Source organism: Echeneis naucrates, chromosome 5, assembly GCF_900963305.1.
Source record: "Echeneis naucrates chromosome 5, fEcheNa1.1, whole genome shotgun sequence".
NCBI classification, from domain to species: domain Eukaryota; kingdom Metazoa; phylum Chordata; class Actinopteri; order Carangiformes; family Echeneidae; genus Echeneis; species Echeneis naucrates.
Genome location: NC_042515.1, coordinates 18,034,667 through 18,049,294, shown reverse-complemented (window position 1 = coordinate 18,049,294; position 14,628 = coordinate 18,034,667). Strand labels below are relative to the sequence as shown.

The window sequence follows — 14,628 nt, the reverse complement described above, 5'->3', positions numbered from 1 at the left end:
TAAATAAATAAATAAATAAAAGCCCCACCATTCCACAATATTATATGAATCTAATTGGTAAGGGTGATCCAAAATAGATATAGAGCCAATCTATCCAATCCAATCTAAACTATTGAAATACAAAATGAATCTGAAAATCCTTGACCACAGTATTGACAGATGAATACACCTCGCTGTGCCTGTCAGGCAGTTTATTTTGACAGGTTGGAGGATTATGAGCAGAAAATATATATGATCAGAGCAGCTCACACTTATATCAAACACTAGGCCGTGGTGGTATTTATCACAGTGGCCGGTTTTAGGCAGCAGTACAGTCTACAAAAGCTACCTTTAACAGTTTCACCAGGCCAGATTTAGTTCTACCATGTCAGCAAAACAGAGCAGCCAGGGGCAGTTTTGCCAAGAGGTAACTATGTGTCTGAGAGAGAAGCTATTGGCTCACAGAGAAAGGGAAACTAGTTACCAGAAAATCCCTTAAAAAAAAAACCCCTCATGCAGCGGTGCTCCTGTGAATGCACGACAAGAAGCAATGTCTGCATGACAAAAACTTCCAGGGTCCGGTGATATCTCCCTAATATGCAATGTAAGTTGGCTGTGGCTGGAAAGTAAAAAAAAAAAAAAAAAAAAAAAGCTAACAAGTCAAGACCAATCGGGTGCACTTAGCGCCTTGGGCAGCAGCTGCAGTCCCTCCCCGGCCCGCACAGAGCTCAGCCAGTCTGGGCTGCTAAATGCTCCGGGCTCAGAGGGACGATGGTGGAGGGCTGGTAAAGATGGCGGCGCTCTCCGAGGATGGGAGGTACGGATTAAATTGTGGCCAACAGAGCGCCGACAGAGTCACCGTATTGCACGTCAAATTGACCGAGACAGCTCTGAGAGCGATAGAGAGCTACCAAAGTTGTATGGTGAGTGAAATGGGCTTTCCATTTATCTTTTATTTCGGTTCAAACGAGCCTTCGCCCGTCGGGCTGACACTGCTGGTCTCAGCTGGGAAGCCCAACTGCCACGCACAGCTAAAGCTACAAAGTTAGCTAAGCCGTTGACGGAGCGACTTTCTCTTTGTGTCTTTTATTCGATCATTTCAGCTACGAGTCATTAAATGAAAAAGACAGCAAATATATAAAGGCTTTGATCTCTTGTTAGGAGCAGGTTTTGCGAACTGACAACAATTTCTTAACCCCTAAACCCTGAAGGTAAAGTTGGACACTCTGATTAGCCACAGTTAGCTCTCCGTCAGTCTCCCTCTACTGTGCTGATCCAGCTGATACATTTTTTTCCCTCCTCCATGACAAACAAATGTTACTTTGACCAAATTAGGAAAGTTGTAATTTCATATCGACGACTAGACTCGTCGACAGCCTCGCATGGTTTCATATGCTGATTGTTTTATCGTTAAATAAAAGCTCATATAACTATCCCCGACGTCAATTCGTCGAGGTTGTATTTGCGTCAGCGGCAGAGTGGAAATGCAACGAAACGGATAAATAAATTGAAGACAATGTAACTTCGTTACAAGTTAGCAGCGTCATATTCTTTTAGCTAGTCGATGGCCGTCTTATGTCTGGCCATATGGCTAAAAGTTAGGGCTGGTCCTGAAACCTAACATCACAACCTGGAAGCCTTATAAAGCCCGTAGTCAGGCTCATCCTTTCAGAGCTATGGGGTTTTAACTTCACTATAAAAAAAAAAAAGAAAAACGTTGCAACGACGAGCAGCCACAGTTTAACCGTACAGGATGTAAAATACCGGGCTAATATTCAATTTGGGCTGCTTTGACTCATAGCTGAATTGTTGCACGGTGTAAAGAAGCGAGCAGTGGCGAATAAAGTATCAGGTAGCCAATGCCTCTTAAGATTGATAATTGTCCTTAGTCATTTTTCTCTGGAGTCAATCAGATGTGCTGCATTTCAGCCCAGGGCTTGACACCAGTTGTAGAGGAGCTTTTGAAACTCAAGTGTGCAAATGGGACACTGCATACCCGTGCAGATTAAATATAACTTGTTAATCTTGAACTGTACAAATGGTGTAATCTTGTTGAGGTGCCACACAGGTGAACTAATCTGGAGAGGTCTTGGCAGTCGTGAGTTGAGGAGGCCTGAAGCCAAAGTTACCTGACCTTAACTCTGCCAACAACAACGCTGTTACGTAACACAATGACTGGGCCTCGATCTCAGTGTGGGGCTGATGCACTGTAGCTTGACACGGGACTCTAGTGATCAGAGATTTCTGCACTTTTTTTATTATTATTATTATTTTTTTTAAGGCACGTCGTGTGTGTCTCTGTGGATGCACATCCTCAACACTACACACACTCCCCTCTCAGTCCTATATACATTGCAGTGACTGTCTTGAGAGAAACCCTCATTTGAAAGGTCAATGTAAAGCACAGTTTAAAATGCTTATTAAGTCTGGGTCAACACCAAGTTTAAGGAATTCTTTTGTGACAACCCATGCTACAACCTAATTGGATGTGGTGAAGTTGGTCTGTATGCTGCATTGAGCGGCAGCCTGCCATCTCTTGCTGACTGAGCAGCCAAAACTGCCTGCTTTTTGTTTCTCTCTCCCTCTCAGTAATGTGTGTTGTAGCTCAACCAGTCATCGAACTATGGTAGCTGGCTATCTTTGTCTTTCTGTGGTGATGTGAAATGTGATCAGAACTGTGTGTGTCTTAGTGTGTGTGGACTGGTTGGTCTTTGAGTGAGTGTATGGACAGTGGGGGAGGGAGCCAGTCAGGGGCATGCAGTATCTTAGCTTTAACAACCATGATGTAGTTTTTTCAGTTTGATTAAAAGTATATTTATTTCATCTAAAATTATTGACGTGCTGTTTCGTCTAGAAAGCTAGTTGCTAAATATGATTTAATGTCTGGTGCTGTAAAGATGCAGTTAGTTAGCCACACATTCCACTTCACACCATGTTTCTGAAGCCTATGATCAAGCCAACTGGTTCTTCTGTTGGCCTCATCATGACAAAGCTGGAGTCCTGTGTTTTCCTGTCCTAACCTATACTGCACCAGAATATGCACTGCATAACTGTGGCCTTCACCTGCATTTTAATTAGCTAGCAACATTCAAACTATCGCCCGTGTTTAACTGTTGTCCACTTTCCAACACTTGTGGTCAGATAAAAGCAAACAGTTTTACCTACCTCACTAGCTTAGAACATATAGGCAGAGTTGGCTCACAGGGTCTCTCTGTAGATTAATACTTTCAGACACTGAGCCCAATGTTGGTTGTCAGTGCACTGTAGTCAAGCATTTGTGGCCAACAGTCAGAGAGACTTTAACGGGAGTTCTGGCACTATTTGGAGTGAGTTTTTTTTTTTTTGTTGTTTTTTGTTTTTTTTTTTTATCTGCCTTAATGAACATATGTTGGCCTCTGCAAATTGAGGGTGTATCACACTTTAAAATTTGAAATGAATAAATGAAAATGAAACAATTTTGATCACCACTTTTTCCAAATACAAATGCCTGTCATTCTTTAGCATATGCCTCTCAAGTGTGAAGAATTGCTTGACTTATCAATTTGCTTGCTTTCTTGTTAGACAGGATACTGTCAAGTTTTAGATTGGATGTCAGAAAAAACAATTCAGTGTTTTGCTTTGGATGAACATTATTTTTCTTTTTACTGAAAATTTACTGACTAGATTACTGTCCAGTCATTTTCCTTAACGCACACACACACAATGTATCTGCATTGCAGCCGTCAGCTAGCTCTTAGCTTTAGTCTTTGCACTATGTTGAAGTGCAATTTATAACAGGCTATGTGAGGGCAGTGTTTGTTTAGACTCTGTTGCTGCTGGGTCAGTTGCATGCTTGGTGTGCAGAGACCCCTAAGGCTCTGCACTGGATTTTTTTTTTAGTTCTGAAGTGTCAGTCAAGTAGTGTAACATGTTGCACAGGCTTTGAACTGCTATGTTATAACTCGGGCTTTGCTAAGTAAACAAAAGAGTAGCTACACAAAGTAGTATTGTTTTCCCAATGCTCCTTTTACATTTTCAGTGATGTTAAGGTTAAGCTGTTTCTTTTCAATTTCAGAATGTACCTTCTTTGCGGCCAATAATACAATTCAAGGGACTTCAAGGGGTAAGTACTTTATCTTTTATATTTGTATTTTATTGTTGCCCCACAATATGATGGTTGTGAGTTTGGTTCCCAGTTTGCATGTTCCCCTGTGCCTGCGTGGGTTTCCTCCGGGTACTCCGGGTTCCAGGGTGTCCAGGGTTTACCCTGCCCTTACCCAATGTGAGCTGGGATTGGCTCCAGTACGTGTATAAATGCAAAGTAAACTGTGTGGAGAATCTTCAGACAATACTTGAATTTGTGAAGTCTTTGTATTAATCAGATTGAAATTTAGTAGTTATAGAAGAAGCTTATGTTGTTAACTGTCTGTGGTTAATATTCTTGTTCAAAAGTTGTGCAATTTTTTTTATTTATTTTTTTTTTCCTTCTAGCGCATTAAAATTCCCAAAACCAATTCCTCATCAGACCCCTTCAACAGTTTTGATTTCTACCTGTCTAATGTCGGCAAGGACAACCCTCAGGGAAGTTTTGAGTGCATCCATCAGTATATGTCGAGGTAATGGTAATCACTGCTCAACTGAATCAGCTGGTACTGTCTTACCACTCATTGCTAGAACGCAATTCTTCTTTACCTCACATTTCTTTCTCATACTTCCTCTTTGTCTCTAGCTCAGGGGCCTCACACCTGGCATTGTTGGCGACGGTACAGGACAAGGTCACAGTGTGCGCCACTAATGATTCCTACCAGGTGACCCGGGAACGTATGACCCAGGCTGTGGAGGACACACGCGAACGTGGGACCAAAGTCATCAAGCCAGGGGGCCAGTACAGAGGTAAGGCCCTCTCCTTATCTGTAACTGCCACAACCAGTTGCCATGTTGTATTCCAGCACCACAACATTGCTTTACATTATAACAGTACCTGCCCTCTCTTTCAAACTTGGCCCCTTTTTAGGGACTCAATGGGTTAAAGCTGACAGCCTGACTCCATTCAAACCATTATTGGGGCTGAGCGTTATGCTGTTTCAGTTTTTTCCAGATTTCTGACTGATAAGAGCCTAAGGTGGCATATGACACTTTTTCTGGTTTAAAACCCAACTCACTGACATCAGTTTCCAGCTCACTGTGCCACTCAAGCAAGCAACACAGAAAAAGTAATCTAATCTAAATCTTGTTTGGTTTGTCAATCTCTCCACTCATATGCCTTATCCAACTTAGTGGTAGGTAGGGCAGGGGATGTGCAGCATAACAAACTGCTGATGTAATCACACTTAGTGTGAGGCGTGTGTCAGTTTGACATAGGTCACAAAAGTTACAACCTATTGCATATTTGTTTGTTTTTGTTGTGAATTCTTCATTAGATTTATTTTTTTTTATATACCATTTTAATGATGACTGAAATGAAAAATAGCCTGGTTAATTTTCAAAGACCACTCAATCACGATAACATTTAATATACAAACTAAACAATGATGCCTTTATAATAGCACATAAATAAAAGATAAGCTGACAGCACAGTTAAGCTTCATGTCAACACCACACAAAGCAGAATGAACAAATTACAATTTTTTTTCCACAGTGACAGTAGCGGACAATCACATGGGGAGATTTCTACAGGGACAATTATCATTAGGGTTAAAGTATTTGCTTCGGACGCACATTTGGTTTGAGACGAAGATAATGCATTAAAGGCATGCTATAATATGGTGGAAAAATGCACATGCGAGTGAAGGAACCCACAAAAAGGAGTAGCCTCACTTAGTCTCTAATATAAAAATGGTTTGGTTGTGAAGCACCCTGTTTAGACACAGCCTTGGGTGATCTAATCATAAGTGGACAGCTCTGAGTACATCAAATACATCTAGAGTAACCACTTGTTGTTGGAAACCATTATACCATTGTTGTTATTTGCCAGTTCTGCTGTGACAGGGGTTTCCAGTGTTAATTTTGCTTGGTGAAGTAAATAAGATTAATTGTCTCATTTGATGGACATAACATAATTACAATAATGTTTAAATGGTTTAATATTAAGTAAACTTTTACCCCAAAAGTTACTGTTCTTGAGGTTGTATCTTTCAGCTGCTCAAGAACTTTCACAGTATAGATTTTTTGTTGGCTGGTCAAAAAGAAACTTTTACACTGCAACAGCCCATAATCAGCCCATATTCATGCAAGCAGCCACGGGTCACTTAACGAATGAAAATTATACCTGGGAATTTGGCCATTGTCAACTTTTAAATGGCAGTAAAATTGATGTATTCAAATAACCAATCGTTGAGGGAAGATATGAGTGAGAAAATGTGTCAGAGACATGAAACTGAAATTTAATGTGATTTGGATGTGCACCAAAACGGAAAGAAAGCTTCACTGAGTCACTCTATTCTGAAAACAGGTGACAGGTGATTGTTGAAATAGCCAGCATAATTACTGTCAGCAATGGATACATCATTAAACCATTCTGTAGACTGTCCCCCCCCCCCCCCCCCCCCCCCCCCCAGAGGACCATGCAGATCCCTTAATCAGTCAATATTAGCATGTTTACATATTTGTTTATATGTTTTTTTTTTCTTTTTTTCTTTTTCTTTCCCCTCTTTCTTTTATACAAAGCCAGCTGATCTGCCTTTGTCAGAACTAGTTTGTTAGATCTAAGCCCTTGTCAAAGACTAAAATCAGAAGCGTAGTTTGTTGAAGTTTACTAAATTTTGACACAAGTGAAAATCTCCTCAAGCGTGCTTTTGTGAGCTCTGGGTATAGATTTGCATAAATTGGCCTACTTAGAAACTGGGAAACAAGAGAAGCAGCAGAGAAAAGGGGTGGGATGGGAGCTTATGGCAGCTGGTTTGGAGTGAGAACCCTATTTACTAATGCAAAGGACCTTTAGTTTCTTGTTTCACAGGCTGTTAATTTCAGGTAACTGTAACGTGTATGTCTATCATGTATGTTTTAATAATAGCTGCACAACCATTATTATTTTGAATACCATGTTTACCCCAAGTTTCTAAGTTACCATACTCTTATTTTGTGTATGTTAAATACTTACTCATTATACTTAAACTTTTCATCTCAGCAATCTGTCATTGCCATTTTAGGCAACACATTGTGAGCCTTTAGCTTTTCTCTTCCCCTCTTTAAGCTTTATCTTTTAAAGAGTTTTAGAATTTCATAATGGCCATGAAGCAGTATAGAGAAATGTGCAGGCACCCTGACCAAACACATGGCTCAGCAACAAAGAACAGAGGAGTCTTGTATTCTGGTCATCTACCCACTTTTTTCACTTGAAGTAGATAGTGAGGTCAGTGTATGGTGAATTCCATTTATTTGACTGACTGACTGATGGTCATTGGCCTTAACATCAAGACAGTTTGGGGTTTTATGCTTTAGAGATGAAGAATCTTTCATCCATTCATACGTTGTCTAATCACCTTTTTAGAACGAGTAACAAGTTTCAGTTTAATTCAATTCCTTCTCTGTTAAGTATTCTTGGTAGTTGTTTTTTTTTTTTTTCCCCCCTCCTCTTTTCTCCGTCCAGTAGCTGTTGCTAATTATCTGGCCATTCAGCAACCAATCAGATAAAATGTACTAGTCACAACCAGTGAGTGTCTGTAATGTGTTTAAAAATATCAAGAGACAGGGGTTAAAGGACTGGCCTGGAGCAATGTCTAAACAAAATGAGACTAAGATTAACATAGATATACACAGGCTCGAAAGAAGCTCCTCCCAGCAGATCATCACACAAGATCATGGCCCTTTTTAACTCCATTGTTGTAGGGGAAGTGATGGCCTTAGAATACATAAAAGTCCATTATAAAAATGCATGAGGTCATTGTCATGATCAGCTTTACATAATTAAAAAAATGGCTGTAGCTAAATAGCTTTTGACTGGCCTGGAGAAATAGTGCTGTGTAAAGTAGATAAACAATTTTTTGCCACAGAGATGGTTTGATATTAAACTTAATTTATTTTATTTATTTTTTTTTTTTTAAATAAAAGTCTGGCCCTGTCAGACTGTAAAGGTTTTTAGGATCATGTGAAAGAATTTTCATATGATGTGGAGACAAGAAAGCAGTGGGACAAATCCCTGCCATTATCGAAGTAGAAGAACAATGCATGGAGTCACTGCTCTGGAGAGGAGAGGAGATTTTTAACTTTCTTTTTACCCTCTGTACATTAGGAAAGCAAGTCCATATCCGTAAGGTTGCACTATCGACCCCAGAGGTGGTCCCAGAGCGCAAGCGCTCCACACCCATCAACCCAGCCAACACTATTCGCAAGTGCCTTTCCAATAACCCTGTGTCCCAACGGCCATTTCGGGACCGCATTGTCCACCTGCTGGCGCTGAGGTCCTATAAGAAGCTGGAAGTACTGGCCCGTTTGCAGCGGGATGGTATCAACCAGAAAGACCGAAACTCACTGGGGACTACCTTGCAGCAGGTACTGTGTCCTGCATCATGTGCTTTTATTTATTTGTTTGTTTGTTTTGGGTTTCTTTTTTTATGTTGTAGTACACCCTGCTATAGCATTCACTTACGGAGTAACAGAGAAGGGATGTGCCCCAGTTTACACGTCTTCTCTTTGTACAGAAAAATCCAGCAGTAATTTCGTTTTCGGCTACAAGTAATTGGAGCTAATAAATAACTAGTCTAATTGGATCTCTCAAACTCTGTCTAAACAAGTCAAAGTGGTGTAACTCTATTTACATGTATTGTCCAGCACAGGAAAGAAAAGGTGGAGTTTCTGTTTCTGTGTTTTATGTTTGTCATGCTCTTATCGTGTGTGAGACAGGTAGCAAACCTGAACCCCAAAGACAACACATACTCATTGAAGGACTTTATCTACCGTGATGTTCGGCGAGACTGGCCTGGCTATTCTGAAGATGAGAAGTCTACGGTTGACCGGATCCTTGTTCGGTACAGAAACCCTCCAAATAGGCATTTTAATGGTTCTTGCGGTTTAAAGATGTACTTTTGTCAAATGAAGCATACATTTTTTTTTATATATATAATTGCTGTCAAATATTTGGACACAAAATGCGTTGTTGTTTTTTCTTTTTTTAAACTTCTCGATTACATTACCTGCTCCTGTATATCGAATATTCACATTAACTCTTAACAGGTTGGAAGTGGTTGGGTTTTTATATATATATAATTTTTTTATTTTTTTTTATTTTTTTACCTTTTCTCCCCCAAATCGTTATAAACTATGGAGTTTCTTGTAGTTTCCACATAATTCTTCAGGTTGTAAACCTTACATGTGCTTAATATATTTCCTACATTAAAATATTGCCAAAGCTGTTTCTTTAAAGAATGCATTTACATGCATACCTTATCACATCAAACTGCATGTGACCAGAGGGAAGGTGTAAATGATTATGAAAATAACTTAGATGAGCAATGAGTTTTCAATAAGGCCACTGGATGTTTGCTTAATAATAGTATGACTTCATCAGCAACGCTTAGTGTGGTGATAGCTGAACACTAAGGTGACTCTGTCTTTCCTGTCATAGTTCCCTACTGAAAGAATTCTCTTTTGTCTTGAACAGCAAATTAGGTCTTCCCACTGAGACACTCTCATCAAACAGTTCTCCCAAAGACAGTGTCCCCACATCGCCCCAGGTATCTGAACAAATACACTCTGAAACGCACATCCACATTGAACTATGCAGTTTGTAGCTAAATTCTGTTTTCCTACAGAAGCGCCAGCCGGACTTTGACTTCATAGATCCATTGGCACCCAAGAAAGCCCGCATCTCACACCTCAGTAATCGAGGGCCAGCCACATCTTCATCCTCCTCCTCTGATCGCCATGAGGACGAGGGCAGCCCCAGCTCTAAACACTCGTCCTTACCCTCCAACATCACCTCGGGCCCTCCCACCCACCTCCCCATTTCTTCCCACCCTCCTGCACCCTCTCACCAGCAGCCCAGCCCAGCCTCCAACTCAAATTCTCCCAGCACCCCCGAGGGCTGTGGCACTCAGGATCTGCCCATGGACCAGAGTTCCTCCTGCAGAGAACCTTCACCCAGCCTCTTCTCCTCAGATAGGACCCTGCAGGACAACTTTCGACAACCAGTCCCACGTCCCAGGCCAACCTCCTCCCCAAGCCACCCTACTCGCACCTCACTCACAGTTACCTCTACTGTTATCACCAGCCCTCCTTTGTCTAGCAGTACCAACAAGAAGGTCAAAAAGAAATCTAAGAAGCACAAAGATAAAGATCGAGAGAAGGAGAAAGGGAAAAGATCTGAAAGACGCAGCAGTAGTCCTCCAAGTGTGGTAGAGCGGCCTGACGAGAATCGTAAAGCCAAAAAGAGGCACAGTGCTGAGGAAGAGAAGAGGGACATTACCGACAAAAATCCTCACAAAGTTCAAGGTGTGTTTCTATCTTCATAATTATTTGTGCCAATAAACCACAGAACTCATGACTTAAATGACCATACCAGCTTTTTCATCTCATCTAATTGACTGCCCCTGAACCTCACATTTTGATCAGCCATATCCTAGTTTGCACATCACTTCATTATTATTATTTTTATTTTTTTCCAAAAGGTAGACCAGTTTCATCATTTAGTTGAGATGAATTTTTTTTAAGATGTAATAAGTGTATGACACTTGAATGAACCATCGCTGCTGCTATTGTTACTAGCAACATTTGTGTTTTTCATACTCCAAGGCAGAATGACTGTTGTGACAAAAGTCTGCGGGTTGACAATATTTCTGTGTAGTTGAGGCTTAAAAACATTATTCTTTGCTAACAAGTTAACCATAAAATTTAAAATAGGCACTTCAGGTTCAGTTGTCGTCTTTTCTTTGAATATATGCATGCAACATGGCCTTCACCTTCAATTTTGTGGTTATTTAGCTGAATGTATGTATCTCGGGTGTCAGTCATCTTTTCTAGCAGGTTCTTAAAAATACTGCTTATGTGCTAATATAGGAATCAAAAGGTATCATTTGAGCTGCATTGACATGTTGTGGCTTGTTTCCAGCCAATTCATCTCTGACATTGAAGTGTCCCCATCCTTCCCTGTTACTGTCAGTGCTGTCTCTTACAGCCTATCTAGCTAAATCCAGTTTGATCTTGGATTTCACTGAAAGCACTAGATTTTGATCCAGACTGTGTACCTGATCTTTACTCTGTAGGCTTTATTTAAGTTGACTTGTCTTGGGAGTCTTTTTCTTCCCAAGTTCCCATTTATGCAGATCATACTATGCCTGCCTGTTTCTCATGGCTTGCACATCATCTGTGGTGAAGTGTCTAAGTCTTCTATAGAAATTCCATAGAATAAGAAGATCTCGAATCTCTATACCAACAGAAAACAGGATAAGCTTAATTTTACTGTATTGGTCTCTATAGTAATAAAGTAATAGGTTACTTCGCTATATAAAAACCAATGTATAGAAAACAATGTGCAGAACAGAAATACACGAATTGTATCAAAAGGATTTGGCTTCATAGTTTCCCTGTGACACTCCCGATTATATCCAATGTAGTATTTGTATCAAGGTAAAGTGAGAAACAGTGTTGACTTTTATTGTTTTGATGGTTAACATGTTTACACTCTTAACATGTTGCTTTCTCTTTTCAGACTCTTCGGACAAAGAAAAGCCAGTCCAGTCCACTGAGTTCTCCTCCATTATTGAGATGCCTGATTATGTAGAGTGAGTACAGCTGATAAATGCCTGGGTTTCTGTTTAGCTGCAGTCTGACCCACTTTATAATTCAGGCCTGTCAATTCTTCTCAGCAACACAATATGAAAACTCAAAATATTAGATTTTCACTGAGCACAATGTTGAGAACAGACAGTTGAAAATTAGGACACAGGAAATGCAGCAATGGGCACAGATGGGTCTCATTTGTGCAGTCTGGTATTTATCTGTGTACGTGGTTTGTTTTGGACTCTCCATGTGAGTTGTAATAACTGCCGTGGAGAAGGTTATTTATTGCATATTAGAAACGGAGAGGTTCACTGGGTTTTAAGAGTTCCTGACTTTGTCTAAATATTGGAGGAGAAAGGTCTCCTCTGTCATGTGCAGACAGAGATCAGCACTCTAAAAAGAGCAGAGTTTACTAAATTCTAACTAGGTTTTACAAAAAGTCTAATGTCCTTTTCTCTGTTTCCAGGAAGTACAGACCGCTGGTGTCTATGAATCAGCGACAAAGCTACAAAGATGACTTTAATGCAGAGTATGATGAGTACCGTTTGCTGCACGCACGTGTGGAGAGCATCACCCGCCGCTTTACCCAGCTCGATGCCCAGTGCCGGAAGTTGGCACCTGGCACCAAAGAGTACCAGGTCATATTGAAAAAGATGGATTCACTATATTTAATCAGCATATAGACTTTAATCAAACATTTGTGATTACTTTTCCATCTGAGCATGGTGCATTTCATCATAGTAATAAGACCTCAAATGGTTTACCTGGTTAAATAGTTGTTTCAGGTTGTGATAGAGCAGAAGTCACTTTCTCTGTTTGGGGTGCACAGATGACAATGAATATTGATTTCATGCTCATTGTCACTTTTTCCTATTTTCTTTTATACTTGTGATGTAACCACCCCTTGACAATATGTGATGGTTGAAGACTACCCAGAATTGCCTTATCACTCATGTGACATTGTGGTGCTATGCAATGGCAGGAATTGAAGGCGATGCTTTTTCTGATTAATAAAAATGACCACTATCTGTTCCTTAATCCAGTGACATGATGCCACCACAGTTCAATGTTAAATATCCTCCAATTCTGTATTTCTCTTCAGGTGGTGGCTGCTGCTGCTGTATCAAGTTACCACACAGATCTTTTGTGTTTTGGTTTCTGTCCAAGTTCAATAGAATTTGAGCAATACTTTCTTCCTGTTAGAAAATTAGCAAATGCAGAGTGTTATTTTAAACCATTAATATTTATAAATTTGCAGTCAATATGCAAAAGTGTTAAACCCAAGTTCTCTTTTAAATTACAGAAACTGCAAGAAGTCGTCTTGAAAGAGTATAAAAAGATGAAACACGTAAGTACTTCCATCATATTCTGCCTGTTTGCCTTTAGGTTTTGTTTTTTGTCAAGCGGAGAAGAGAGCTGTAATCTGATATTACGTCCATGGTTGTTTTACAGCATAGCCCCTACTACCATGAGGAGAAACAGCGCTGCGAGTACCTGCACAACAAATTGGCCCACATCAAGCGGCTAATAGCTGATTTTGACCAGCGCAGGGCCCAGTCCTGGTGCTGAGAGCACAGCACACATCTTCACTAATCAGTATTGAGAACGGAGTGTCAAACGCAGAGGGGTGTCTAACTGGCTCTTATTTATTAACATCCCTTCAGTTACTGCCTCCACAACAGCCCTCTCCCTCTTCTTTGCTTTTTCCTTCCCCCTTCCTTCCTTCTTCATTCCTTCCTCCTTTTCTAGTCTTTGATTCCACAGGCTTCATTGTTGCCTGCAATCTTGAAAATCTCACTTTGACTTTTACCCCCATCTTTTGCTTTCTCATTGAGCTCCTGTGGAATTTCATACCACTGTACCAGTGGAAGGAGCTGCCTGCATGTGCGATGGGGTTTGGGGAAAAACTTCAACTCTTATAACTTTTGAAGGATTTATCTTGAGGCAAAAAAAAAAGAACAAAAAAAAATATTTTTGAGCATCAAAGAAAATATTAACATGTATTTAAGTAGAAAAAAACAAAAAAAGAGGGAGATCTATTTATTTTGGGACTTTTAGTACAAAAGAGTCAGCAGCAGATGATATATTGTTTAACTTTTCGTGAAAACAATGCAAAAAAATTTACAGCGGCCTTATGTGTTTTGATTATGTGAAGCCATTTTGCACGCAAGATCCATTATTCTCATTTGGCAAAGTTGTCTCCCCTGGCTCACTTCCTCTCTCCTCACACAAAACTGCTTCTAGAAATTGCTGTTGATGAGGAGGAAGGAAATGAGACAGGAAGGAGAAATCACTTGAGCTGATTGAGAAGCAACAACAGTATGTGTGCATGGATTGTAAATTTAGTTGTAATGACCACGATGGGTGGTGTGGGTGGGGTGAATTAATGGAGAATGATCCTCAGCGAGTGGGGTGGGGGTATTCCCTGCACCAACAGTGTTTGATGTTCACGGTGCACTATGGGTGCCTTAAGGTGTTTATATTCGGACACGTCATGTTGGGGCGACCCCTAGAGGCCCCAGGCTACACAAAGGAACTACAACTGCCTGGATTCAGGTTGTGTTTGTGTGCGTGTGTGTGTGTGTGTGTGTATGTCTGAGCGGTTTAGATGGGAAGTTGTTAAGGCTGGAAGGAGTGTTACAAATTGGGTGAGTGTATGTCAGGTGTATGCATGGTTTGAGTGGTTGTGTATTATATGGAGTGATGGGAAAGGAAAAAAAAAAAAACAAATGTGGGAGGAAAAAAGTGAGAAGTATGAAAAACAAAAAAAGAAAAGCTGCTATAGTGTCGGACCAGCCAGAGCACTCAGGATCCACCTGGCTGGAGTAACAGTGTCTGATCTTACATGAATGGGGCTATACAGATGTATAGAATCCATATTTCCAGAATGGTTCATCTCTAAACCCTGGAAAAGACTGTGCCCATTTCTTCAGCTTTAGCCTGCGGCAGTCTTTC

The 14,628-nt window shown here is 40.5% G+C and overlaps 1 protein-coding gene across 1 annotated transcript; it reads left to right on the top strand.

Annotated features, from left to right (window-relative positions):
- The first annotated feature begins 525 nt into the window (after positions 1–525).
- ell2 (elongation factor for RNA polymerase II 2) lies at positions 526–14,455 on the top strand. The gene is made up of 12 exons (XM_029502591.1): positions 526–902; positions 4,034–4,081; positions 4,450–4,574; positions 4,688–4,851; positions 8,189–8,448; positions 8,800–8,924; positions 9,557–9,629; positions 9,708–10,386; positions 11,603–11,675; positions 12,140–12,311; positions 12,977–13,021; positions 13,126–14,455. The coding sequence occupies exons 1-12, from the start codon at positions 729–731 to the stop codon at positions 13,240–13,242; spliced, it is 2,055 nt and encodes a 684-aa protein (XP_029358451.1). The 5' UTR covers positions 526–728; the 3' UTR covers positions 13,243–14,455.
- The last annotated feature ends 173 nt before the right edge of the window (positions 14,456–14,628 follow it).

Coding starts and splice junctions, on each gene's coding strand:
- ell2 (XM_029502591.1), top strand. CDS start 729: ATGCTCCGGGCTCAGAGGGACGATGGTGGAGGGCTGGTAAAGATGGCG. Junction 4,575..4,687: donor ATCCATCAGTATATGTCGAG/GTAATGGTAATC, acceptor CTTTGTCTCTAG/CTCAGGGGCCTCACACCTGG. Junction 10,387..11,602: donor AAATCCTCACAAAGTTCAAG/GTGTGTTTCTAT, acceptor TTCTCTTTTCAG/ACTCTTCGGACAAAGAAAAG.